This window comes from Apus apus, chromosome 18 (assembly GCF_020740795.1).
Source record: "Apus apus isolate bApuApu2 chromosome 18, bApuApu2.pri.cur, whole genome shotgun sequence".
NCBI lineage: Eukaryota > Metazoa > Chordata > Aves > Apodiformes > Apodidae > Apus > Apus apus.
Genome location: NC_067299.1, coordinates 4,476,954 through 4,504,866, shown reverse-complemented (window position 1 = coordinate 4,504,866; position 27,913 = coordinate 4,476,954). Strand labels below are relative to the sequence as shown.

Genomic DNA, 27,913 nt, shown 5'->3' with positions numbered 1-27,913 from the left:
ACCACGTTACGGGTCGCACGGTGAAAGTTGCACGAAGGCCCCGAGCGCTGGGTTGGCAGCTGCTCCGACCCGCACGTGGCTTTCTTCTTTATTTTACTCCCAGGTTTTTCTCCTGGTTGACTGTGCAGCTTAATATACGACTGTTTACGTTGTAAAATGTAAACCATAAAACACGCAGGATGTTCGACGTGGCTGTAAAACAAACAGGATGTGCAGTGTTGGGTTTGCCATTTTTTAGCGTCGGCTTTTTCCGATGCCGCGTTTTAACAGGGAAGATTTCCCACCCCCAACCTGTTTGTCCTCCCACTGAGCTTCCCTGGTGACCCAGAGGGGACTCCATTTTAGGGTGATACCTGCAGCCTGGAGCAGTGGCCACATGTCTGCTCAGCTCCCCCCTTGGAGCCTTGTCCCTCAGCCCAGCACTGGCTCATGCTGCTGGGAACATGCCTGGAATAACCTGTTCTAAGGACCTCAGTTGCTGTGCAGGTCAGGCACTGACAACCTGCCTGGCTACCTGGGATTTAGCCTCTTTTCAGCCACTTCCGCATTAGGCTTCTAAATTAATCAGCTGCTTTAGAGAAGGGGTACTCTGCTTTTTGCTGTGCATGAGGAGGAGGGCTGGGCTCTGCCAGGCAAGTGTGAATTGTCCAGTTCTTCATGCTGAGAACTGTTCTGCAGTTGCAGGGGTGGCTGATGGCCCTGGGACAGGCAGTGCCCAGCAGGGTGCAGTCCCCCAGCCCTGCCTGGTGAAGGCAGAACCCTCTGACTAACAACAGTGTTGCATTTCTAGGAATTTGTTCCCAGCAACGGCAAACACTCATAAAGCTCCCTAAGAAAAACAAGCCAGGAAACCCACAGGGTTTGTTTGCCTTCTCGTGCTCCAGCAAAGCCTGCCTGCCATTTCCTTTTGTCTTTGATTTTCTCCAAACCTCAAAACCACACGAGGTGATGATTTCTGCTGGGGCACTTTTTTTTGGTGCGCAGGCAGCCGTGCCAGCTCACCCTCCCTGGAACCCTCAGCCGCTGCAGGTGTCCCCAGGTGTTGGCTCCCTACCTGGATCCCACTGTCCCAGGCTCCAGCTCCTCCTGGCTTCCCCAAACCCTGCAGAGCCCATCCCTGCTTGTTCTTTTTTAACTCTTCAGCCCTTGCCATGCCCTGATGTGCAGGGCTCAGAGAGAAACCAGGGGCAGGAGGGGTGAGGAGATGGGGAAAAGGCGCACAGCAAAATGTCTTTGTGCTCAATCTTCCTTTTCTGGATTAACCATTTTATTTTTCAGTAGACATTTATTTGGGGGGGGGAAAAAACCAGGAGTTTGTCCAGCTCCTCTGCTTGTTCACCTACCAGTTAATGTGGGGAGCTGATCTTGGAATCACGCTGGAGCATCCGTGGTGTTACGGGGATCTCTAAAGAAGGACATGGTGGGTTTATGGGCTCGGGATCGCAGACACAGCTGGAGCAGGATGGGCTGTTGGGCTTAGTCCCCATCCACAGCCTGGGAGGACACAGGGCTGAAGGGAGAACACATCATGATATGGGGCTCAGTTCCTCTGAGCTGGGCACTGTTGTTTCACCTGAAAACCGGACAGAAAATCCACATTATTTCAGTGACTTCATGAATCCGTTCCCTGACTCCGTGTGCTCTAATAGCTGCTCAACATCAGGGACAAGCAGCCCCATGGAGTTCATAAAGGCAAGTGTAGGTACATTTGAGGCTTAAAATAAGTTAAACAGCTTAATTAACATGCTATGGAGCTGAAGGCCTTGCAGCAATCCCTGGAATTAGCCTGAGGATTATTTGTGGGGTTGCTGGGGGGGGAAAGCCTTGTGTGCTGACACCAGCCCCTCAAACCCAGCCACCAACCACTGCTCTTCAGTCCCCACCCTCACTCCTGCTGCTTCTGCTTCAGTTATCTACTGTGGGAAATGATTAGTTACCGTCAGAGGCATGGGAGGCATTTTTCAATGCAGACACATAAAAATGTGCAGATTTTGAAGAAGAAGGAATTAAATGCAGAGCTCTGTAATCTGCCTGCAAACCCTCTGGGTGAGCAGGTTTTGTGGCAGGTAAGTCTGTGCCCAGCTCACGCACCACAGCCTGAAAATGTGGGCTGTATATTTTCCTCTGGGGGGATTTTTTTTGGCCATGAAAGGCTCCTTTCACCCCAGGCTTAACGACTGAGAAATGCTCATGTTGAGAATGGATTTAGAAATCAGCAGCCCCTGTAATGTTTGGGTACAGCGAGGTCTATCTGATCCTAAAGCCCTGTAAGCCACCTGTGCTTAGAGTAAAATCTTAATTTATGTATTTTCAAATCTTTACATGCAGAGATAATCAGCCTGATAGAGCCTCTGATTTACGTGGGGCTGGTGAGTGACAGGGTTAGTGATTCTGGCAGAGTTGATGCTTTGCTCTCTAATGGCATGTGATTAATGGGCAGCTGTAGAAGGTCCTTCTGCAGGGACAAAGGTCCTCTCAAGTGCCCACAAGCTGCACAAGGGTGGGTCATCCCTTACCCACAGCCAAAGTATTCTGTCAGGGAAGCACCTAGCTGTGTTTTCCAAGTGAAAAACCAGGAATCGTGGACTCACAGAATGTCAGGTTGGAAGGGACCTGAAGGATCATCAGGATACTGTCCTGAAGGACCAGCACCGTGTCAAGCTGAGACTTAAAACTGTCCAATATGGAGGAATCTGCCACGTCTCTTGGGAGACTATTCCAATGTTTGACTGTCATGGTGAAAAATTTACCTCTTGTGTCCATCCAATCAGAATCTCCCCAGGAGCAACTTGTGCCCATTATCCCTTGTCTTTTCCATGTGACTCCTTGTAAATAGGGAGTCTCCATCTTCTTGGTAGCCCTCCTTTAAGTACTGGAACATGGTAATAAGGTCCCTCCTGAGCCTTCTTTCCTCAAGGCTGAACAAACCCAGTTCTCTCAGACTCTCCATCACCAGCCAGGTTATATCACTGCAGTGCCAACGGCTGGGTTGGCTAATGGCAGCTGTAGCTGATGCACAGAAATAGCCTCTTGGTTGGAAAGGAGAACATAACCCTTGTATTTCTTCCTGTAAGTCACTTCAAGGCATACGGGGGGATACTGAGCGAATCCTGATGAGTGTCTCCACAGTGATAAATGCTCAGGAATGGAATTCCCCTTTCTTCAGAGGTTTGAAGTATGTAAACATGGGGGTGGAGGGTGCCCTTGAGATGGTCCTTATGGCCAGTGAGCTGTGGGGCAGCTGGGGCAGCTCCTGGCCCCAGCAGGGGAGGGATGCTCAGTGCTCAGGGCGGGGGTGAAGCTGCCCAAGGGACACTGGGGGTGGTGGTGGGGGATTTGCTGAGGGGCTTTGGCTCAGACCATGGTCAAGTTGTTCTCCTGTGCAACTTGTTTCAGTTAATCAGGATTTTTTTTCGTTGTTTTGCTGTTTGGGCTTTTCTTCATCTCCTGGCTCAAGGTAGTGTTTAAGCTGCTGAGACTGGCAGCTCTTTGAAGCAAAAATGATGTGTTTTGTTCTCCACTTGGAGTGCTGAGCCTGAGTGCCTGGGGCACGGGGACAGCACAGAGCCTTAGTAACCCCTCAGCACACTCAGCCCTTCATTCCTGCCTCCCAGAGAACCTGCAGATGCTGCCCTGGGCTTCAGCAGCTGAGGAAGGGTCCCAGTCCTGCTCCCATGGGATTGAGGAGAGCATGGGGTGCTGTGTCAGGCAACAGCCCCCCAGCACAGCCAGCCCTCCTGCTAACAGATATAGAAGTACATAATAATGTACATAAACATACATAATAAGTGATATAAAAGTGCATAATAATGCACATGAAGGTATTAACGTACCTTAAGGGGTCCCTAGAAATGGCCCAGCAAGGGTTGAGCAGTGTCCTTCAACACGAGGACTGCTGAAGCAGAGGCTTTGAATTAGGGCAGACTTTAATTTGGTGTTACACTCCAATCATGATAGATAGGGAGGCCATGAGGATGAGAGGTCTGGCCATGAGGTACCAGCTTTAGGTACAGCATCAGGGACAGCCCAGGGGGATCTTTCTTCTGAGGCTGTTTTGAATGGGGTTCTCCACCTGCAGAGGAGCTAGTGGTGGCCTGGATGGCAGCTCTGAGGGAAGCCAATCTCACCAGGTGCAATTGGATCTGGAGGAAACCCCATCTTGCTCTCAGGTCCCCTGAGTTTAGGCAGGCTGTGAAGATTCAGAGCTCGATACAGCTGGTGCCTGTAGGCAGAGGAGCAGGTACAGCTCAGGGGGTTCTGCTGCTGTTGTTAATGACTCCACTGAAATTAAACCTCTGCCAGAGAAATCAGCCTCTCTCACAGGCTTCTGCAGCCAGGCCAGCTTGGAAAGGGCGAGAGCAGCACATCAGGATTTCTGGCAGGCTTCAGCTGGGACCAGATCAGTTGGAAATTATTTCCTTCTTTCTTTTTTTTTTTTTTAAAAAAAAACAACACAGAATATATAAAGATACCCCTGCAGGAAAAAAAAAAAAAAAAAAAGAAAAAGACAAGTGATAAGATTAAAAGTAGAGATTGTGACAAGTACCTGTAGAGATGTGATTGAATCCCACCCCCAGCAGAGCACCTGTACCTGCTTCTCTTGGCTCCTGATGCAGCTTTCAGTTGCCAAAATGGCCTTTATCTGCTTCTAAAATGTGGGGGTCATTTAGTTTCTGAGATGTAACCTACTGAGGCTTAAAACTACAGAGTATTATAGATGGTGTGTCACATGTGATGACATTTTAAGTTACATTCCTCATTTTCTTGACCCAAATCTGTTATTTACTGGCTTTACTCTTTAATGCTGAGTTTGTTATTTGTCTCCAGCTTTATTATTTGCGCACTTGGTTTTATTTGATAAACAAGCACTGAAAGACATTTTTTTTCCCTAGTCTTGGGATTTCCCCTCTCTTTTTTCTATTAATTAAATTGTAGCAGTTTTCTGTCCTTGCTTGTCAGGCACTTTTAATTAGGTTAATGTCCTAGTAATCTTATGAAACCCCACATTTTAGTTAGAATTTTTTTTGTTTGCTTTATGACTTGTGGCCAAGCAGTTTCCTCCCTGGGTGCCAGGATAAGATTCCTGTGCCTGCTCAGCAGCAGCCTCCCTGCATCCCCAAGCCTCCTGCTGAAAGACTGTCCATTAAAATGTTATTTTCTTCTTCTTCTTTTTTTTTTTTTTCCCACCCTTGATTTTAGGAAATGCCTTACAGCCAATCTGAGAAATAGTGGTGCCCAAATAAATTATAAAGCCCAATGTGAAGTTTTATATTGTTCCTGCAAACAAGAAAAGGAGCAGCTGGGGATGGCATGTGTTCCCCTGGGATGAATAGACCCGTGTGCAATTTAAATAGTTGGGTAAGAAACGGCCAGAGGAGCTCTTGGTTGAAAAGAAGATTTACATAACTGGTGTTCCATCTTTTTGTTGTTACATTACTGGCTTATATGAGTCTAATGCAGTGGATTTTAGTGAAGTTTAACTAGAACCAGATCTTGAAATCATCGTCCAGTCTTGGGTGGGGAGCAGGCCTGGAGAAGGGTAAAGGAAGAGCTCACAGCTTGGGGAAGACCTTTTGCACCCACAGGTGACATGAGGCCCTGGTGTGGGGTGGCGAGGGGACGCTTTGGGTGGGTGTCCCAAGGTCACCCACCTGGGGGGGGGCCACCCTTCCCTGGCTGGCCACAAGTAGATGTTCACAAGCTAGTGTGGAAGGAGAGGTCTCCTCCTCACCAAAGCAGTATGGAGTGTCCAGGAAACACTACCAGGAATGTCAGTTGATGTTAGATGAAAAAGAACTGAGAGAAAAAAAAAAAAAAATCCCAGTTTTGGCCCTCTTGTAAGGAACAATTTGTCTGAGCTCATGTTGAATCTTTTCCCAGGATTTTACAGCCTTTCTTTCCCCCCCCCTTGTGTGGATTGCCAGGACAACCATGTGGGATTGGGAGGCTCCTCCTTGGGTGCCTTGAGAGAGGGGTCTGGATGGCAAGAGGCCCTTTTAACCACCTCCCCCATGGGTGGGGTATGACTGCTCAGCCCTGCCCCAGGCAGCTCAGCTCGGGGGCTGGCTGGGAGCAGAGCAAGGTGGAGCATTTCCAGGAGGTGACTGGAAAATAGAGAGGATGAGGTTAAGGGAATTTTAGAGCTAGCTTTGTAGCTGCTGTAGAAGTTGTCTGGTTTGTTTGGTTGAACTCAAATGATCTTAAGGGTCTTTTCCAACCTGTTTCAGGGCAGTAGCATTGCTCTCCTGTCCCTGGAGCCATTCTGTTCATCCCAGGATGAACAACAGGGAATCTCTGTGAGGAATCTCTGAGCCATTTACTCCTAGACAGGGTTGGGATGTTTTAGACCTTTAAATGCTCAAAATACTAAATGAAGATAAACTGCAGCCATGGTTGCAGTTCTGGAAGAGCCTCGTTCTCCACAAGGGAGACCAAATGGTCACATTTTTATTCTGGTCCCTCACACCCCAGCTCAGTGTCCTGCAGTGGGACAAGGGCCAACCTCAGCTCTCAAAGGCTTTTTCACTTTGAAAGAATAGAAGGAAGGAAGAAAGCAGCAGAAAAATATATTAAAATGAGAGATTTTATATTAGTTATATGATCCCCTGGGAGCAACCATAAAATTATGTGGCTTTTTCGTAGCCATTTACTATTCAATATAAAAAGGGAGGTTGCCATGACAACCCCTGCATCATATGACACCCGATACCTTGGTGAAACAGGGAGTGCTCTTAAATCACCTCCCCAAATTTCATACCAAAGTAAATACATTTTTACTGGTGATTTGAAGGCAAGTTTGCATTGCCACAAGCCAGGGGGTACCCATTGCCCTGCTAAGCTTCAAGCCTCCGGGCCCGAGCCTGCAAATATCTTCAAGCCAACATTACTCAGCAGTGTGTGAGATTAGATGTTGAAGGAGTTTGTTTTCCCAAGTGAAATTAAATGGAAGGAGCAAATGACACTTTCTTTTTTTTTTTTTTGGACATTTGGAATGGCATTAAAAAAAAAGCCCCAAACTAACAGTTGAGATATATTACAGCTTAAGTTCCAGCTGCCAACTGTGAGAGCAGCAGAAAGGAGGGAAATGGGGGGGGGTGTGTGTGTGTGTGTGTGTGTGTGTGTCTAAAAAAAAAAAAGGCAGTTTGTATAAGCTCACATTTGACTTTGGAGCTCATCGCTCTCGCAATCTGGTCCACACGTGCGACGTGGAGGGGGTAGAAGTGACATCAGCCCCAACATCTGCTTTGGCTCCTCTCTGGCCAGCAATAATGAGGTTGGGATGGGGGCTGTGGACAGGGGGGGAGGCATCCTGCGAGCGTCAGGCTGTGCCTCCTGGTGACTATCCCAGAGATGAGGGGTGGAAAATGTTCTTCCAGTGTTGGGAGGAGCTGTTGGGGTGAGGAGGGTCCCCAGGGTTGGGTCAGTGCAGCCTGTTAGTGGCATCCACGCTGCTGCTCTTAAATTAGCCAGCTTGGTTGGTTTGTTGGTTTCTGTATTTCTTTATTATTAATTTCTCTATAGCAGTAAGTTTGTGTCTGGAAAAATGTGTATTTTTTTCTTTTCTAGGCAGAGGGAGTGCTTGGGGGGGGATGGTGGGAGGTGGCACCATCATGGGGTAACATGTCGGGATGTTGAGCCAATAGCCACTTCCTAAATTTGAGGTGGTTCATCAACTCTGGTTGGGAGACCTGTTTTCCTCCTCCCTCCCCCCCCCCCTTTTTTTTTTCAACAGAAAAAAAAAAAGTATTGGTTTGACTTCTAAATATGCTGCCATTTCATGCAAGCTGAGCAGTGCCTTCTATAGGCAAATAGACAAGATCACCACGTTGCAGAGAGGCTCTCAGTTACTGGGCCAGTCTGCCTCAGTGCTGCTCATTTTGTGTCCTTGTCCTTCATCACATTAAAATTCCCCTCTCACCAATACACCAGTAATTCTTCTCAGTGGCAAGACAAACACTGGTTCTTCTTTAGTGGCTCATCTATTTCAAACCTTTTGTACCAAAAACAATTTAAAAACGTGTGTGACAGTGTCTGACACTGACTTCATCCCCTCCCTGTGTCCTCACTATGAAAAAGATAACTGTAGAAAAATAGGAAGTTATTGTTTTAGCATCATCTTGGAGGATCAGGGCTCCTACATCACCGTGGGTCCTGCTGCTGAAGCCCTGGGCCTGCCCTCACCAAGCAGCAGCAACCACGTTCTGGCCCGTCAATTAAAATACTTCTCATTTTTGACACAATCCTTTAAGTTAATCTTTCCACTGGTGTTTGTCATCGGGGTGGAATTTACATTTGTTTTGAGTATTTTTAGCCAGTGACCAGTTTTCCATAGTGGCCTTGAAAAACTATTTAGCCCAAATTGTTGGCATTTCACTTTGCAGAGGCCCCGTGTTTGCAGCTCAGGGTTGGGAGGCTTTTTTGGAATAATTTGTGGGGTTTTTCAATGCACAAGGCTTACAGCAAGTACAAGGAAGAGGGATAAGGGGGATGCATGTGCAGACATGGCCTCTGGACACGTTCTTGCTTTCAAGCCTGTGAACTGTTGAATATGGGGCAAGTGGTCACTGCCCCCCCTGGAAAAGAAATGATGTGAGAAGTCCCCCATGCAGCACCTCCACTTGCCATTTCCATCCCCGTGCTGACTGCTCTGCCAAAGAGCTGAAGGGATATTTCTTCATTCTTTGAGAATGTTGTATTTTTATGGGGCTCTGCTTCTCTGGAAGCTGTTCTCCACCCACAGCCATGGACACTGACTTGAAGAAGGTAACCTCAGGGCTCTGCAGTTCTCATGTCTACTCATTATGTTTTGTCCCCTTTGTGGGCTGGTTGGCTTTGATCTGGCACAGCTCAAGGAGGTTTCCATTCATGGTCCCTAAACTCAAAGAAATTCAGCAATTTCCAGTAGGTGCTTACACTAAGAGACATGGGCAAAAACTCTTTGGTGCAAGGGAAAGTGATGCCCAACCTTGTAAATACAGTGGCTAAATTAAGCCATTTTTTTTCCTCCCCACAAACCTCCCACAGATATCCAGCAGTTCACCATGACCCTCCAGGCAGGTTTGTAGCCACAACTGCAACCCTCAGCACATGTTAAAAAGTCTTTCCTGTATGTGTCTATCAGGCTCCAAAAAGTAATGACTTGTTCATTTTGGAGAGTGTTTGGATGCCTTGGGTTTTTAGAGAGGTTATTAAAAAAATAAAAATACAGAAATTAAAGGGGTCAATATAGCCCAGCAGATACTACTCTGGAGAGGGGAATGCAGGCTAGTCATCCAGAGCATATCAAAAAATGGCCTCCTAATTTTCCTTTGGAAATCTCAGTTTAAGATTGTTTTCTTTGTCCTGCTGTTGATTTCCTTTGGCTCTGGGGACAAGTCACTCATCCTTGCTAGACCTGGGCAGGCAGGGACAGGCAGTGAGGACAGCTCCAGACAACCATTATTTATCACCTTGGCTCAACTCTTAATTATTGAAAATGAAAATGTCCCTGCTTATGGAAGGCCCAGCCCTCTGGTGTTATTCATCTTGGCTTTGTTTTACGAGTGGCTGATACATGAAAGCAAGAGAAAAGGCCCCAAACCTGAGCCGACCCTCTCAACTCTACACCCTGCACATCAACAGCCGCAAAGTGGTTAAGAGACTTGATGCAAAGCTGATAAAATGCCAAAAATTCCTCATTCTCTCTCTCTTGGGGAGCAGGGAAGGTTGTCTGGAAAATGTCAACAATAAAAATTGCATTTAAGTGGTATATAATGCAGCCAGCTACTGTGGGCAGAGTTACGTGCAGCCAGATGAGGGGGTTTAACGAGCACAAGCTCCTTACGCTGCCTCCCATCCCAGCTGGAGCATCCCAGCCCCGAGCTCTTCTCACGCGGGCATGAAACAGAAAGGATTCCTGAGAACAAACACCCATCATGGAGGAAATGCCTTCTTTTTCTTGGGAATTCTCGTTTAAAATTGGCTAAATATATAATGAGTGCAAACTGATGCTGCTGTGCTGCTTTGTGTACAGCCATCTGTCCAAGCATCCATCCATTTATCTACCTCCAGTTGAAGACATCACCTGTTGTGGTCTTCCCTTCTTGACCCTTTGCCTGGGTCTCCATCAGTGATGGACGTGTCCTCACTGCTGCTTTGGGCAAGGGTGTCAGCCTTGCTGGAGGTCTCCTTGCCTCCAGGACCATCCAGGCTCAGGGTGGACAGACTGAATTAGCCAACTTGGGAAAAGAAGACTGAAAAGGGTTATGCCAAGAAAATAAGAAGAAAGCAGTATTTCTTCTTTGGCCCGTAAAAGGAATAAAAGCTTTTCTTAAAAACAATTCCATTTCTTCAAAGAAATTCCATTTCTTAAATCCATTTTCCTCTGTAGCATCTGGACACATCCCTTCTTTGTGGAAGAACAATGCTATGGGGACAGGGCTGGGACAAGCTTGGGCAGCTCCACTCGGCCCCGAAGGCTCCGCAGGAGGAGCCAGGACTGGGCAATCCCTGCTGGACCCCAGCTCCTCCTCAAGCCCCCAACACAAAAAAGTGTTTGACCAACTCCTGCCTCTCACCCAGAGACCAGAAAAGGGGCAGGAGCCCTGGGGTGGTTGCCAAGGATGCCCAGACCCAGGCACCAGGAGGAAAAAGAAGGGGGGGGGGGGGGAAACCCCTCCTCTTTTGTAGGTTTTTTTTTTTACCAGCAGATAAAAGAAAAATAGTTGGCTTTTTTTTTCCCCTCTGTGGTTTCTGTGATTTTTTTTCTGCCTCTGCTAAACTGTATTTTTCAGCTCAGTAAAGTATTTATTAGGAATCTTTATGGACCAGTCTGCTGGAGAATTATATATATATATATACACTACAGTTTCAGCATGAGCTGGGAAAAAAATTTATGACTTTTTTTCCACCCAGACTGACTCTATCCAATAGCAATAAGAAAATGAGGGTTTACCAGGAAGGCTTTCAGTTCAGTTCTGCTTGCCAGAGCAGCAGAAACCTTTTCTGTCCCGGTTCAAGTGTGTTTATATAATGTAATTTTTACCCTCCCAATTTGAAAGCAAAGCTACAGCTGAGCACTAGTGGACTTTTGTGTCCTGCTAGTAAAGTCTGTCAAAGACCTATGGCTTGTCTTTTTTTTCTTTTTTTTTAATTTAAATTGGATTTCTCACTTTGGCATCAATAATTTTTCAGATCATTCTTAATTCAATGCATAAATACCAACCCCGACTGCATATCGTGAAGGCAGACGAGAACAACGCTTTTGGGTCGAAGAACACAGCCTTCTGCACCCACGTTTTCCCAGAGACGTCCTTCATATCAGTGACCTCCTACCAGAATCACAAGGTAGGCTGCTTTTCTGCCTAAGGATCCTTTAATTTCTGTTTGTGGGCTTTTTGCAGCTGGCAGCTCTTGGCTGCTAAATGATCTATCCCATCGCCGTGACACAGCGATGTCACCGCTGGGCTTTGATGAGCAGGACCTGCTTGTTGGGGTGGTGGTGGGGGAGCCTCTTCTGCTGCTCTTGTGCCTCAGGAAATGGCAGCATTAAAAATCAAGTTTCCATCCAGAGGATGCAGCTCAGGAGCAGCGTGGGCATCATTGGGTAACACCACCTTGGCAAGCTCTGCAGGTCCAGCTGCTAATGAAGCACCGTGCTAAGATGTCATTCAAACCAGCAAGGAAATCTAATAATGCCTAGGAAAGCTTGCCCATAAATCTACAGTGAAAAGTAATTATAGTGTGTGTATTTAGTGAGACAGATGAGGAATGTAACCATAAAAACCCAGCTAAGAGCCTGCTCTGTGGTTAGCATGTGAAGGCAGGAGGGGGTTTGGGTTTGTTTCTGGGGGTGTATATATAATATATATACACCAAGGGCTTGGTTCTGTGCTTCAGGCACGTGCCAGACACGCAGGGTTCAGTGTCTCTTCTTCTTTTGAGTGTGTTGGTAGTGGCAGCAGTGGGTACTGTTCCCTCTGAGGATTCTACCAACTCAAGTCACCAGCAGGATAGATGGCACTGTCACAGTTAATTGTCACCTCTCCGTGGGGGTGGGTGCAGTGTCACCAGGCAGGGGCTGGTTTTCAATCCAGATGCCTGGTTGCCTGTCTCTGCACAAGCTCCTGCTGCCCTGAGGGCTCCCTGGTGGTGGAGTCTCACTGCAGGGTTGCATGAGGATTAACTGGAGTTTTTAAAGTACCTCAAGATTCATAAATAAACGTGCAGAGTGAAATAGCAGCACTGGAACCCTCTGTCCCCCTGAATGTGACACAGAATCATCAGGTGGTTTGGGTAGGAAGGGAGCTTAAAGATCATCACATCTGCCATGTGTTACTGTATCAGTTTTTTTTTCCTACACATTTGTAAGAAAATACTGCAGGAACAGGAACATATGTGAAATTCTTCCTCCCCAATAATCTGACCAGAGCTTTTCCTCCCAAGCAGGATGCCTGCATGCCCTTTGATGCTTGGAGCATAGAGTTCTTGCAAGATTTTGCAATTAGTGAGGCAGTTAAAAGGCTCAGAGCATAAACATGGATGTGTGTGTTATGGTAAGATGGGGAGGGGAAAAAAGAAGTTGCTATTTGGACACTTCAGTGAATCCTGTTTGAAAAGTTGTAGCTGTTGGTATAAAATGACCAGTTGCCCAAACATGGTTAACCAGAAAGAGCTTATTTAATACCTACTTAAAATGTCTTGTGTGTCAATAGTGCCTTTCATCCCAAAGGTTCCCAAAGTGCTCCATAAACTTAACACTTCCACTGTCCTTGCTACACAGCTGCTGCTGGGGGTGGGCTGGAAGCTGGGAGCACAGGGTGGACCTGCCAGATTTTGGGAAAATGCCACAGATGAGCCCCAGTCCTTCTGCTCAGATCCTGCAAGGAGCTGGCACAGTGCTTCCCAGCTCCTGCTGTGGAGCCTGCAGGCTGGGGAGGGGGGGGCACTGGATACCCATGTGGGGTCTGCAGAGGGTCTCATCACAACCTCACTGTGGTCTTGAGCAAATCACAACCTGAGGGAAATACCTCAATGTTTTGTGTTTTGTTTTTTTTTTTTTTTTTTTTAAAACCTGGTCTGGGGATCTGATTAAAAAAAACAAACTACTGAGTTATTTTTAGCTCGGACACATCCTGCTGGCAAGAAGTGTCCTTGCAAATAATTATCTTTCTAAAGAAAAAAGGAGAGCTGACCGTGGGCTCCCAAAGGTTGAAAGCTGATGATAGAGGCTACCCTGAGTCTGGCTCACTGAGGAAGGTGAAGGTGCTTACCCAAAACCCCTTCCTAGGTTGGATGAGGTCAGGGGAAGGTGACAAGGAGGGACTGAAGCCCTTATTCTGCTCGTATCAGAGGAAAATCGTAGTCACTGAACCAACAAAATTAAATTAAGATGTACAAACCTGATGTTGGGCTGTCCTCATTCCCAATCAGGAATTCTGTCCTCCTGAAAAGCTGTTTCTGCAAGATCTAGCACCAAACTCTACAGCTGTTTGTCTTTTGGGTCTGACTGCAGAAACACCATCTCTGCCATCATGTCTTTAAGCTGTTGAAGTTCTCATGGACTCTGCATTTTGTGGGTGGTCACGTAGGATGGGGCACTTGGAGACCAACAGCCTCAGACCTGCTGCTGCACCTGCTGGTCTGACCTGTTTTTCAAACACTTTATCCTTGGTTTCATTCTTTTTTTAAGATAACCCAGCTGAAAATTGAGAATAACCCCTTTGCCAAGGGGTTCAGGGGGAGCGACGACAGCGACCTGCGCGTGGCGCGGCTGCAGAGGTAGGGCTGCCGAGTGCTCGGTGGGGCAGGGGAGCTGCTGCAGTGGGCACACGTGTGCACATGTGTGCTCACATGTGTGCATGGGTGCACTGACCCCAGGCAGCACCTATGGGCAGGGGGTGTCCAACACACAGCCTTCAGATCCCTGCCCTGTGCAGAAATCCGGCTGGGCTGTCATCCTCATTCTGCTGCACCTCTTTGGAGAAGAAGTAGTTAAAGGGTGCTCACCACCATGGAGGCATTTTCTTCTGCTTGAAGGCATTAGGGCTTTTAATGCCATTTATACCCCTGAAAAGCTCCTCCTGCAGTTCAGTGACACACTCCCTATGGTGGTGTAACACGTGCCCACAGCCAGTGGAGTGTGAGGTTGAAGTCATTGGATGGAGATGCTCTAGGGGAGACAAACTAATACTTCACCTTTCTGTTAATGTCAATTGCTGGCTAACTGGTGTTACTTTTTCTTACCTCTTTTAGCAAAGAATATCCAGTGATTTCCAAAAGCATCATGAGGCAGAGGTTGGTGTCCAGTCACGGCCAGCTTTCAACAAAGCCAGATGTTAACCCACTTCATGGGAATCACCAGACCCTTCAACATTATCAGTATGAGAACGGTGCTCACATGCAATTTGCAGCTTCAGATACTCAAGATCTGCCACTCAACACCTTCACAGCGCAGAGAGATTCAGGGCTCTTCTATCATTGCCTGAAAAGAAGAGGTAACTTGAGTTTACAAATAGAAAAATATTACAACAAATATAACTGGGCACTGACAGACTTAAAACTAATTCCAGTTTGTTTTGGATCTGGCTCTTAGGCCTTCATCTTCAAAGCTACTGATGTGACCAAAATGTTTGGGAGAGTCAGGGTCCAAGAGCTGGGTTTTGGGACCTTTATTCATGGCTTTGTCCCATAGGAAGCAAATTCAGACTCAGAGCCAAAAAAATAAGATCAGAATTCGTAATTTAAGTGGCATGAAACTTTGCTGGAAAAATGATCCGTTGTTACAATCAGCTGAATTAAAAATTGTTTGGAGGAGGCCTTATCTATCTCTCCTGGGATGTTCTGACACTGTCATTAGCATTAATGAAGTTAGACATGTTCAGCAGTTTTCCAGGATAAAGCCATTAGCAATTCTCTCCATGGCTGCAGCCCACTGGGACTATGGTAGCTGTTGTGGAAGCATCCTTTTCTTCTTATCCACTGGTTCTCAAGTTTAAGTGAGCTGTGACTACATTCTCTTTCTTTTAGTCCAGCATCAGATGAGATCATGGCATGGTTTAAGTTAAATGGAAAAATTTTGCACAGAAGAAAAAAAAAAAAAAAGCTTCTATTTGCATGTTTCATTGGTCGCTAATTTCTTTAAGCTGTGAAGATCCTCTGATCCTGGGCAAATGAGGAATCTAATGGCACCACTAATGAGGACTGGGAAGCAAATGTGTCATTTTAACAGATGTTTCATGGCAGATGGATTCACTAATTCATCCAGAGAATATTCCCCTAACAACTAACAGAAAGCTGCTGGTAAACACGGCCATCGTAATCTGTAGGAGAGGGGCCACAGCTTCTCAGTGCAAAGCTGAGGGGCAGGACCCATGGCTGGGAAAGGGCTCCTTTATCTGCAAATATTTCTGCAGCTTTTGACACGAATATCTGGGAAATGTATAGTCATTTTTGTAATGACAGGAAGGCAGGCTGTGATAAGACCCTTTAAGAGACTTCTTGAATTTGTCAGGAGTAACACTGTGAGAGTGCCAGGGCCCTCTGTTATCTGGATGCACGTGAAGTAATCTCTGATGTGAGCATAGTAGCCCAAGTCACTCACTTAACCTGATAAATGTCACCAGAATGCTTTGAGGCTGAGGGGATTAGCCTGACATTTGCAACACAATGTCTTTTTGATGTTGTACATTGTCTTTCCAAACTAAAATGGTTTAAATGGATTAATCTGGGAAAAAAAGCGCACCAGTTTAGTGAAATACTCATGGATTGCAGGCTTGGCTTCCACAGGGACTCCATCAAGCCAGCCCGGGCTCTCAGCAGATTGCTGTTAAACGCTGTCACTCTGGGACCTGCTCCTGAACGTGCATTATTGTTTTGTGTTTGTTTGCAGAAAGTGCTCGGCACCTGGACCTGCCCTGCAAACGCTCCTACCTGGAAGCCTCCTCTTCTGTAGGAGACGATCACTATTTCCGTTCCCCACCTCCGTATGACCAGCAGATGTTGAGCCCTTCCTACTGCAGCGAGGTGGCCCCGAGGGAAGCCTGCATGTACTCTAGTTCTGGGGCTGAAATTGCCGGTGTCTCAACGGTTGATGACCTGCCACCTCCACCTCCCCCCTTGAGCTGCAATATGTGGACTTCTGTCGCACCTTACACCAGCTACAGCGTTCAGACAATGGAAACTGTCCCTTACCAGCCTTTCCCTGCTCATTTTACTGCCACCACCATGATGCCGCGGCTCCCGGCCATCACGGGTCAAGGCTCACAGCCACCAGGTAACAGCCACTTCAGTGTCTACAACCAGTTGTCCCAGTCTCAGGTTCGGGAGCGCGTCCCTTCTTCATCTTTCCCGAGGGAAAGGGTGCACCCCTCTATGTGTGAGAGGAAACCCCCCTCTCCGCACCTAAACGCGGCCAACGAATTCCTCTACTCCCAAAGCTTCTCCTTGGCCAGGGAGTCGTCGCTGCCGTATCATTCAGGGATGGGGACTGTGGAGAACTGGACTGATGGATGACTCTGAGGGCCAAGAGATGCCACAGCCAACGTTACTGCCCCAGAACAGTGTTCAATCGGTGTCGCTACCTGTGGGTAACTTGCACTTCCGTGAGACACACGTGCATTTCCAGAGGGATTTGTGTGGGTGAAGAGCTCATATCTTCAGACACACAGAGAGTTACATCTCCTGTCTTGGTGGGCTGGATTCATCAGTCTCTTCCTGACTCCCAATAAATTCATTCTTGTGTCTTTATTACTGATCCAGTAGACACCATCTTCACGATGTGAAGTAGTTAGTAATTTTCTTTTGCTTGTAATATTAAACACCTGTAAGCAAATTTTGGCTATTTGGGAAAAATAGGAGCTTCACTCTTACGGTACTTGGTTCGTGAAGTCACAGCATCCCAAAAGTCCAAGGAAAAGGCAATCTGTTCAGCTGTGTAGTTCAAGGACTGCTGTAGCAGCACTTTTTTGCTCTTTTTATCTGTAGAAATTCCTTCTTCCTCTGGAAATGCTGGAGCTGTGGGAGCAGAGGGGCTGGCAGGGAGGCTGGGCAGTGGGGCAGGAGCTGTGGTGCTGCTCCAGGACCTCCCCAGCACAGCACGGGGCTCGTGCCACGGTGCAGAGAGAAGGCACCAATGCACAAACGTCTCCTCTTTCCCCCACACCACCATCATGAGTGGCTGTGGGAAATTAAGAAGTGAAGTGTTATGCCCGAGGCCAAACAGCAAATTAATTGCAGCATTAGGATCAGACTCAGTGTCTTCAGACTCCCATCTGTTGATTGACTCACATTTGCTTATTGCAATATATTTATGAAGTTTAAGCTTAAAAGTCGCTAATACTTTCCAGAAATTATTTCTGTATTTCCTGGTCCTTGATTTCTTTCATATTCAGCTGAAACTTGCCTTTTGTGCTACACTTTTTCTTTTGCAGCTAACTCGGAAAGAAATGTTTTCAGCATAAAGGAGGCTTAGAGGAATCTTTTCCTAATAGTGGGGTGGGATGAGTTCCCATTACCTGGCAGGCTTTACAGTGTACAAATATTTGTAGAACAGGTACAAATCTGTAACCAGTGTATACATTGCTACTATTGTTTACTGTGGAGGTATCCTGAACTGACTCCAGTGCTTGCCTTGCCTACCAGTGTCCCTGCAAGGGATGGAGGGATCACTCAGCGACAGCTACGGGGTGAACAGCCTCAGGTGGGAAAGCAAGTTGGGCTGTTTCTGGAATGAAGCTCCCGTTGCCTTCACCCACAAAAGCTCCTGAGCAGGGATGTGTTCTCCTTCAGTCTGCAGCTTGTCCATCCTGTTAAACTCCAAGGCAATGCTGTCCCATGGGATGGCAAGGCAGAGGTGATGCTGGGAGTTTGGTTCCACTAAGGAGTGTGATATTTAAGCTCTGGTCATACACAGAGGGTTGTTTTTTTTCCACCCCCTCTCCTGCTTTCCAAATGGGCAAAGGCAAAAAGCTGAAATATAAATGTGGAAGTCGGGAGGTAGGTCTGCTGTTTGATGAATCCATTCTGGTGAGGAGGCTGGTGGATGAGGGCAGGTGCTTGCAGTGAGAGAATCCCAAGGCCAATAAAGTCAAGGTCACGTTTCATCCAGGGCAATCCCATACACCCATTCAGCAGACTGTGTGTGTGACTGGTGTGGCTTTTGTAATCAGATTTTGGAAATCACTACAATCTTTGCATGCTGAATAGCTATTTATATACATATATATTATATATATAAAATATATATATATATCACAAATGCAGGCCACGTGTCCAGTTCAGCTTTGCTTTTTACAAAAGAAATACTTAATAAAAATGAATGTTGCAAGTTTTTTTTTGAAAGACATCTATTTAAGATTTTTTTTTTTAATTACACACCTTTGATGTAAAAACTAAGAATTGGTTAGATAAAAACATATATACTACAGATAAATCTTTATTAGAAACCACATTAGATCCAGGTGGTATGGAATTTTTAAATGTTTGTTACATAGCATGGACATTTTATTTTACTTATCAGAACATAAAGTCATTTTACTACTATAAGTTGTCTCTGGGTGCATTTCAATAATTAGTATGAAAGTGTTTCTGTGGTGAATTACTGGATGCCTTGTCACTCTTCTGTCTCCTACTGTCTGACTATACCAAGATCATACTTTCACAAAATGCACATGTGGCTCTTCTTTTACCATTTCACAGCTACAACATCAAACTTTAACTGCCCACCACAAGACAAAGCTGGGCTTGGATTGTTGGTGGGATCTCGTGTTTCTTTTGTTTTAATGGACACATGAATTGATACACACACACACACACCAAGCACTACTAGGCTAAGGTAAGAGCAGCCACTGGCCTGAGAAGAAGAGCACCAAAATTACATTCCTATACGTAGGAATAACGACAATAGCGAAGAATTAAAAGTTGGAGTTGGGGGGGGGGGGAGGTCTGAGGGTGTCACTAACCATTATTTGAAATGCTCAGTTCATTTCTCATAGTGACACCAAATCAACACCAAATGAGACAAATGCTGCCACTATAACCTAAAAATTAATGGGGTGAGCAGTCCAGAGTCCAAACTACAAGCTAGAGTGGATCTTTTGCCTGTTTACAAATACGATTGACAGAATAACAAGATAATTTTTTATGACTAATCATTGCTTCTATTTTAAACCATTTTTCATATACTTTCTGCTCATCAATGCAGTATTTATTGATTTAAGGCTGTTTAAAACGTAACTCCTACAAGAATTGTTCCAGCAGCTGTTAGCTAATGCAGGGGATGTAGAGGAGACTTGAACATGTAATTAATCCCAGTTTTAACATGAAGCTCACAGCAGGCCCTGCTGCCTTTGCTGAGGCTCAGTCCCAAGTCAGCCACCAGAGCTGAGCAAGTGCCCTGTGAAAGTCAGCGCTTTTGGTTATAAAAATAGTACATGATATCTGTGAGGAGAGGACCTGATTGTAAAGGGCTGAATTAGCAAATAAATATGCAAAATTTTATATATGCTAGTCTGGTCATCTGGGTTCCTTTTATAGTCAATGGAGAGAGATCAGACATTGAGATTAAAACTCAATGTATCATTCTCTAGTGATGATCTTTTTCCACTCAGGGGAATCTAGCTCAGCCACTCAGACTAGATTTCCTGTTTCTAAATGGCTAAAGTTAACTTAGTGGCATCCCCCTTCTATGTGACACTGATAAGGGCATTTAAACCATGATCAGCTTACAAATGACAGCCTGAGCACAGATCCATGGTTATTACATCCCTGAAGCATGTTCTGGTTGCATTAACTTACAAAGCAGAAACAAGGCATTCTATTTCAGTTTGGGGTGGGGGATTTGTGTGTTGGGTTTTTTTCACTGTAAAGTTTCTAACCTGTTGATGCATGCAATGCCAAGAGCTCTCAGGGCGAGGTGGCCAGCACTGCTCCAGCCAGAGGAGGCATCTAGGTTCCACTTGAGTTCCTCTGCATTTCCCATCCAGGTGGTTTGGCAACTGCTGCATGTGCAGGTCCCTGTCAAGCACCTGGCTGAGCAGCACTGGTCCTGGTGACGTCTGCCTGGCAGTGGAGACATTCACAAATGAGCACAGCAAAAGCAAAGCATCCTTGAGGAGTCAGCCTATTTGTTTTTCAAATCAGAAACACTAAACTTCAGACATCACTAAAAAAAAAAATAAAAAAAAAATCAAATCCCAACAACCTGCACAGCGTTAAACCAGATCAAGTATGCTTAGTTTGTCAGGGTTTGATTTACTACAGTTTAAACACTTCTGCTTCTCAAGAATGTGGAGAACTTCACATGTGTGGAGGCTTTTTCAGCTCCAGCTCTGGTGCCATGGCTTGTTGCAGTGTAGCAGGGAATGACAATCCAAGCCCAGCAAAACTAGGTCCACTTCAAATCAGATTAAGGCCAAAAATTAGCAAGCGAGGAAAACTTGGCTCCACACGAGCTCTGTTTCCATTGATCTATTCTCATCAGGACCAAGAGACTAGGGGATTTTTTTTTTAACTCTGTTTTTCTTTAAGGTAGATGTCCAAATGTAATATTGGCACGAGCAAGTTTAGTTCCACTGAGTCCAACAGCACTTACGCCAGCACCGAGTTTGGACTCAACTCTAAATAGAACAAATATTTGCATCAGCTAACTGAGTATGTGAGTAATATGAATATTTGCCAACATTTAAACAAGCTAAACTCCAGTCATGCCAAAAGCCCCACCATTCAATTTGGTATCATTGGCTGCTCAAAGGCTCAGGAGAGGCCTAAGTCTGGAAGAGCTGGGGTGTTTTTGGCAAACATTCTTTTTTTTTCCTTCTCTCTCCACATTTTGGAAAATTTGTGCCTCTCTGTATTAATTTATGATGTCATTAAATAATTCTTTTTGCAGCTTGTATAGCAGGAATGTTTCTTTTGAAGATGAGAACTCCCCTGTGGATGGTTATAGAGAAAAATTCCAGAAGGAGGAAAAAAAAACTCCCCTCGGCCACTCACGTTCCTGCAGTAGTGTTTGAACAGCAAATAAAAAATTGACAATATTTTAATTTAAGGATCTGCTCTGAGGAGGTGCCATGTATTTTACTGTGACAAGAGGCACCTTAAATTCAATGTGATTTGAGGGTTTTTACTGCTGTCGTAGTAGGCTGGAAGAGAAATCATGAGACCATGACTTGCTGACAGAGAGAATCAGGTTTTGAACTAATTTCCTTTCCACAAAGTACAGGGTCAATATTAAAAATGAAAGAGAAGAAAATATTGGGAATGGTGCAACAAAAGCAAAAAGCCTTGTCCAACATGAACTGGATTTTATAATGTGAAAACACTGGCATGAGACTCTGCCCATAAAACAGCCCCTGTAGGCACAATCTAAAGATTGCAGTTTGGTGCTAGGATTCCCAGCCCTGCACCCTACGGACCAGCCTGTCTTGTATTTAAACCCAAGTTTAAAATTCAACTTGGCACAGGCTGCCCAACCCTGCTGAGAAACTCCTTGGGTAAACACAAGGGAAGTTAAACCCCTTGGAGCTTTGTGCCATGGTGCTGGGTGGTTACCAAGCAAGCCACATACCTGCCTTTGGTCAGAAAGACCATTATCCTGGTCACCACTTGCAAACATGCTCACCTGACTGACCTTTCAAATGTCACAGTCTCAAGATGGGCAGCAAGGCATCTCTGGGCTGGAAATTGCATCCTGAACCTGGCTCCACCATGGAACTGGGTCCTGAGAGAAGGAAATAAAAAAGTGTATTAATTAGTGCTGATAGGGCTGACAACATTAGTTCAATTACAATCAGGATCATTTGGATTTCTGTTCATTAGAAGCTTGTTTAACAAAAGAAAAGCAAAACCCAATGGAATGAAAAGAAGAGGAATAGCTATGACAGGTCAACAGGCTCTTGTTCCACAGAAAAATACTGAAGGGTAAGAGGTTTGAAAGAGCATTCTGCAAAAGCCAACTTATGTAATCTGGTTTTTGTTGTTGTCATTTTCCTTAGTTTTCAGCAAATACTAATTTTTATCTTTCAGCCATACATTGTTACACTTTGGATGAACAGTTTCACTGGGGTTGTATTTACAAACTGAAGGAAGTTGTTTTTTGTTGTGTTGTTTTTTGTTTTTTTTTCCTTTAAAAAAAAAAAAAAGATGTTGTGGAATGCTGGCACTGTCTGCCTGGACACCAGTGACTTTAACAATTCTGAAAGACAAAATCTGACAAATGTAGCTTCTAGTTGGGAGGTTTATATTGATAGCAGGAAATTGGGCCAAATTTGTGGACTAAACCTTAAGATACTGCCAGCAGGAAGGGATGCATCCTTTAACAATTATTTCGTAGAGAACAACATGTGCAGAGAACAATATGTGCAAAACTACTACTTCTCCTTAACAGCTTCTATCTTACATAAGGCAGACAACAATGTGTGCTGCAGTTCAGTGTTCAGCAGAGATGAAAAAGAATATTTTCATATTTTTGTGCCAAAATCATAAGGCTCAGTCCTGTTTCTGTTGAAGTCAATAGGAAAACTTTTCTAGACTTCAGCAGAGTGAGACCAGCCCTCTAATCTCCTTTTCAACAAGGCCAGCTTGCAGCCTGGGCTGTGCATTGTACAGTTGAGGTCTGAGGCATAAAGTATTTGAGTTTGATGGATGACACAGCCCCACTCTGCATATCAGGGTTTACCCCTGCCCAGTGCATCTGAGCAGCTCCTGAGAGAAGAATAAAATTTTCAATCTAATGCACTGTGTTGTATTTAACATCAGTTGTGAGTCTAATACACAAATGGATAGCTCAAAACATAAGACTCAAACCATTGATTACTCCTCCTACATCCAAGCACTAGTTTTAGCCTGAAACTTTCAAGCAAATAGCCCTGGACATGAGGATTCAATCATTAAATGTCCTGGAAAGGTGATGAACTTGCTTTGTGCATCAGAAGTAATATGAAACAGTCAGCATGCAGTGGATACCTAGACTGAAAGCAAAGGTGACAGCTACTGAGCAACTCTGAGCAGGACAGAAATAGAAGTACGAGTAAGGAAGTAATTCAATTTAAAGTAAAAAAATAAAAGTAGCCACAAGGTCTTACCTGATCAGACATCTCTGGGTGACGACTTGGTCTAAGCCTTATGAGAACACCAAAGGTGATCAAGAGGAGAAACATACCAAAGATTTTACCCATATAAAAATTCTGTTTTGAATGAATCCGCATTCTTCTTTCCCATCCTTAGTAAGACACAACCAGTTCAAAGCTTAGTCAGTTTCCCCCCCCCCTCACCCTTTCCCTCCCACCATTTATCATTATGAAGTCAAGTAGACAGGTTAGAGGCAGGAAAAACTTCCACCCACTGGGATTTCTGTCCAGTATCACGGAGAAGGACTAAATTTACACTCCGTGTTAGAACTGAGCCCAGGCCTGGTACATAAATGTTTGCACGACCTGCAGTTTTTCTACATTTCTTCATCAGGCAGATATAAGGGAAAGGAGTTTAAGTCTTTGTACAAACACTGCCCAGGCCCTCCAAGGTGGGCAGGTGCCACCACAAGCAGTCAGGAGGGGGTGCCTGAAAAAGCAAGAGGGCACATCTCGTACTTCAACATACACAAGTTCTACAGAGTGAGGCCAGGGAGGGCTGGGATACTCCTATCCTGATAGTTCCAGTGACCATCCTTGGTGTGACAAGAGAGACATTAAACCAAGAACCTAGGAACAGAAACTCCTCACCTGGCTCCAACACTATGCTCAGATATCTCCTTGGAAATATTTTGCTCCTTCCTGGTGTTTCTTACTACAGCTTGAGATTCTTTGTGTGGCAATGGCTCCTTGGATTGGTTTTCCACAGCCTAGCTTCTTTTGTGCCCTTGTGTTTTCCTTTCCATAGATACTTAAGTGCAGCACTTCAGTGAATCATGCTTTCTTCTAATAAAATATTATCTGAGTTCAATGCCAAAGGCTGGATTTCTATAAAAGAGGTTCAGAATGAGCAATAAATACAGTAAAAATTACTTTTTGTGGGTTTTGTCCCCCTAATTTTGGAGGGTCAGAGGCTCTTTAGAAGACCAGTGGCATTAAAGGAACTGAGCAACTCATTGCATCTGTAACATTTTATATGTTCAGTCTCATTTAAGAGCTTTTCTGCTGGAGTCCATTAGCTAGGTATCGCTGGCTTCCTTATGCTCCTGGGCAAGGCCATCAAGAGCTGGTTCAGTCCTTGGTCAACAAAATATCTGTCCCCTTATTACTCTGACCTTTCCCACCCCCAGTTCCTAAAGCATCCTGACAGGTAGCCCAGCAGCAGCTGCAAAGGGTCAGAGCAGAGGGGAAGGAGCAGGGGGGCCCCGGGGGTAAAAGACTTTTCCTGAGCCCTCCAGGGAAATTGTTCTCATTATTCCTCTCACCCTCCCACCTCCCCTCCTGGCAAAAAGGTGACCCAGTGCCCAGTAAAACGTTTGACCAAACATTTGGGACAATTATGTTGCAGAGCAAAGCTGCGCCAGGCTTCCTGGCAGCACACATGGAGAACTTGGAATTAGGGACATGGTTACTGGCTACAACTGTTACCCAGACACCTTCAGTAGAAGGATAGAAGTCGGCAGACAGTACAGTAAGGCTTTGGCTTATAAAACTCCCTATAACTTAACAAGAGGGATACAAAGAGGAGCTGCTGTGGATGGCCCACCATGCCAGCAAGTCAAACAAAACTCCCTTAGGGTGGGTGTTGCACAGATGACTTGGCTGTCTGAGCAACAAGCTTTGGATCTCTTACTGCCTGAACAGGCAAGATCTTCAGATCTCCAGGGCATCAACAATGGCTTTTGTGTGCTCGTACAATGCCTCACACAGGGGAATAACTGGGAATTACCAATATAAAGTGATAATAATGGCTGTCCTCACATTTCATTTAATAGGGTACATTCCTTTTCGCAATATTACTGAAAATAACTAAAATATAAAGGAAATAAAAGCTGTTCTTTTACTTACTGCTATTAAGCCAGTCATACTATCCTTGATAGCCACTCTATAACATTCAAGAAATATTTTAAATGGCTTGCTCTATGGCAAAATGCTACACTATAAATGAGACTTCTGGAGATGTTACCTAAATGGGTCTCGTTCAAACGTCTTTCTGATTTTTAATCATAATAATAAAAGTTAAGAGTGCTTTTGCCTTGCCATCAGAAACTGGTCTTATATGTTTTGCTAGTCCCACTCTATACTGGCAAGGTGCTGCCATGGTGTATAATTTCATAGACACAAAGACACCTCACCACCAAAGCTCTCATTATTAAACAATATATTTTAATTGTCACCACCTTCCTCATATAGACATGGGCCAAATCTATCCTTATTGGCTGCAACTGGGCTACACAAGGGATGAATTTGGCTCAATACATATAAAAATACAGCAAGTCAAGTAATAAAAAGAAATGTTTGGGTTTCTTTTTTTATAGCAGTCGGTGCTTTTTGCCATAAGAACACACATGCCTGGCCAGTAAAATCCCATGATAAAGGACTAAAGTGTTTAAGACTTCATATGCAGAATAGCCCGTGGTGTTTAATTACAATAGCAAAAGATGCCATGTTCTGAAAGCATTTCTTACCTGGAGAAGGGATCCATGCTCACCAATGAAGCTTAATTACCCAAGACATGCTGAGTTTTTCCCTCCTGGCAATAACCTCTAACACCAATAACTCTGATGTTTCTTTTGATATCCGAATAGCTGAATATTGTTAATTTTTGTCCTAATTTCCTTATTTGGGTTATAGCTTTCCAGTGTTTTACTTCCGATGAAAGTTTTGAACATTATAAGAGCTTCATTCCTGGGACATTCCTCTTTTTTTGGTTTTTTTTTCTTCCTTTCCCCTTGGAATCTCTCTCAGCCTTGCTCCCCCAACATACTTGGCTCCAGGTGGAGATGTATGCATTTCCCTTCTTGTGATTCTTTCCTGCTCCACTAGAAAGGTTCAGCTTCATCTCAGGCCCAGAAGATCCACATTTCTGTAGCATGAATTTACCTAAGACATTAAAGAAAGTGCCTCGCCTGAGTGTAAGTCCCAAGCACTCCTGAGTCCCTGGTTTTACAGCTCTCACACACACACAAATCCATACATAGGGCACAGAACAGTGACTCTGAAATGAGCAGCAGAGCTTATTGGGAGTCCTTTTACTTCTGCAAAAAACATCCAACTGATATTTTGAGGAAACCGAGTCCTCATTATTTACTAAGTTACATTAGACTTACAGCTCAGGTTTGTGCTGAACTTTTATTAATTCATAAGAAGATTCTGGTCTTCTATAGAAAAACCTGGTGTTTTTTTTTTGTTGTTTTTTGTTGTTTTTTTTTGAAGTGGGGAGGAAACTTCTCCCTTGGACAACGATGTGATATTGAGCCATGATTTAGAATCATCACCTGCATTATCCTCCTCATCCTCACGCCTGCATCCTCGCCTTTTGATGAAGCCAATTTCCTGAGTGTATGTGAAAGCCTGTGGCTGCAGCCTGGAACAATCCTACCTCAGTGCTCCCCTTATGTTGTTGATCCTTTAATTTCCTCCAGCCGACTCCTGCAGGGGACTAGTTCGAAGTTTTATGCTACTTTTTTGGACTAATCATTTACAACTGACTTTAAAAAAAAAATAAAATAAAAAAATCACTTTCATACTGCTAGATAGAAAGGTTGCTAATTGGGATGCACTTTCCAGCCAAATGGCAACAAAGGTTTAACAGCAATTCATAGGAACCTAAAAACTCTGCCCAAAGCTTTATAACCAGACCAGTTATTTAGAATCTTATTCACAAAATACAGTTGCAATACATAAAATACCTCTGCAGTGCAAATTTTCACACCTTGAAAAACCAGGCTAGCTGAGAGTCATATAAAACTGATTAACAGATGAAATCACAGTATCAAGAGAAAGATCCACTATTCTGATGGTTATGAAAGTTATACACAGAGGACTCTTATCATGGGATCCAGTTCTATGTGTTAAAAGCACAAAACTGAGGAGTATATGAAATTACAGCTCTGAAAGAAAGGCACATGCTGGATTAGCAGCTGATAAAGCTGTTGTGCCTTAGGGGCTAACTGTTGGCTAAGGACAAAACAGGAAACAAGATGAAATATAGGAAGGACAGACATTAATTTCTCCAAGACTATTGATCCTAATACTCAGTAAAATTAAGATCAAACCAATAGTTTTATTACATAAGAAAACCAATATTCATTATAACATTACTTTTGTAATAAAATCTACTAAACTCAAAGTTAAAGTTGAGAATCTGATACTCATCTCTTATTTTAGACACCAGCTACCACTACAAACTATAGTTATATCTTAAAATCAATACATAACTTAAAGGGAAAGCAAAACCACTCTATGTTTGCAAGACAAGAAGTGGGTTCTTGCTGCTATTTCTGGCTGCATCTGCTAGCCTGGCTCAGACTCACTCACCCAGTGAGGGTACAAGCCAGTAATTCACCATTTCACACGCTCATGATAAAAACCTGAGGTTCAATTAAAAAAAAACAACAGTCTGCCATACTAAATAAAATGTATTCCAAAATCCTTAAGGAAACAGAAAAGAGATAGAAAGGCTGAAGTGATCATTCATATGAACAGTTTTGCATGGCAGAAAGAGAAAAATCTCAAGCAGCAGCCGATTTATACGCTGCTAATTCCTTCCTTAGACGATCAGACTTAGACTGGTCTGATTTCAGCAGGAAAATCTCTGCCTAGAGATCAACACTGGTCTCCAGCATAAGATCCTAATTATTTGAAAGGCATTTGTTTTCATAGCTCTTTTTTTTATGTGTTCGAGTCGATGGCATTTTAATGCCTTATTAAATGGTTGTTTTACAGCAGCCCGTCTGTTCAGTCTCTGTGCCCATGTCTGTACTTTGTGCTGCAGCATTTTACCTTTCATGCTAGCCAAAAATATT

General features: G+C 44.5%; 1 protein-coding gene and 1 long non-coding RNA gene across 8 annotated transcripts in view; one reads left to right on the top strand and one right to left on the bottom strand.

The window, feature by feature from the left end:
- Positions 1–16,980, top strand: part of TBX4 (T-box transcription factor 4) — a 41,414-nt gene extending 24,434 nt beyond the window's left edge. For 2 of the 3 annotated variants that reach the window (XM_051636007.1, XM_051636008.1), the window contains 4 exons: positions 11,173–11,325; positions 13,670–13,758; positions 14,233–14,474; positions 15,869–16,664. In XM_051636007.1, the coding sequence (XP_051491967.1) occupies positions 11,173–11,325; positions 13,670–13,758; positions 14,233–14,474; positions 15,869–16,491 (1,107 nt within the window). In that variant the 3' untranslated portion in view covers positions 16,492–16,664. Of the gene's footprint in view, positions 1–11,172; positions 11,326–13,669; positions 13,759–14,232; positions 14,475–15,868 lie in introns of all 3 variants that reach the window. The other variant, XM_051636009.1, reaches the window with a different exon arrangement.
- On the bottom strand, positions 1,289–24,391 carry LOC127392266 (uncharacterized). Of its 5 annotated transcripts, none has more exons than XR_007891221.1 (6): positions 23,697–24,391; positions 23,061–23,197; positions 21,599–21,697; positions 19,854–20,037; positions 14,224–14,461; positions 1,289–1,573 (listed from the first exon to the last, which is right to left on the bottom strand). It is a non-coding gene; the product is annotated as an uncharacterized LOC127392266 (long non-coding RNA). The 5 variants fall into 5 exon arrangements; XR_007891219.1 differs by having other exon boundaries at positions 23,061–23,097; XR_007891222.1 differs by having other exon boundaries at positions 21,608–21,697; positions 23,061–23,097.
- Positions 24,392–27,913: the final 3,522 nt, after the last annotated feature.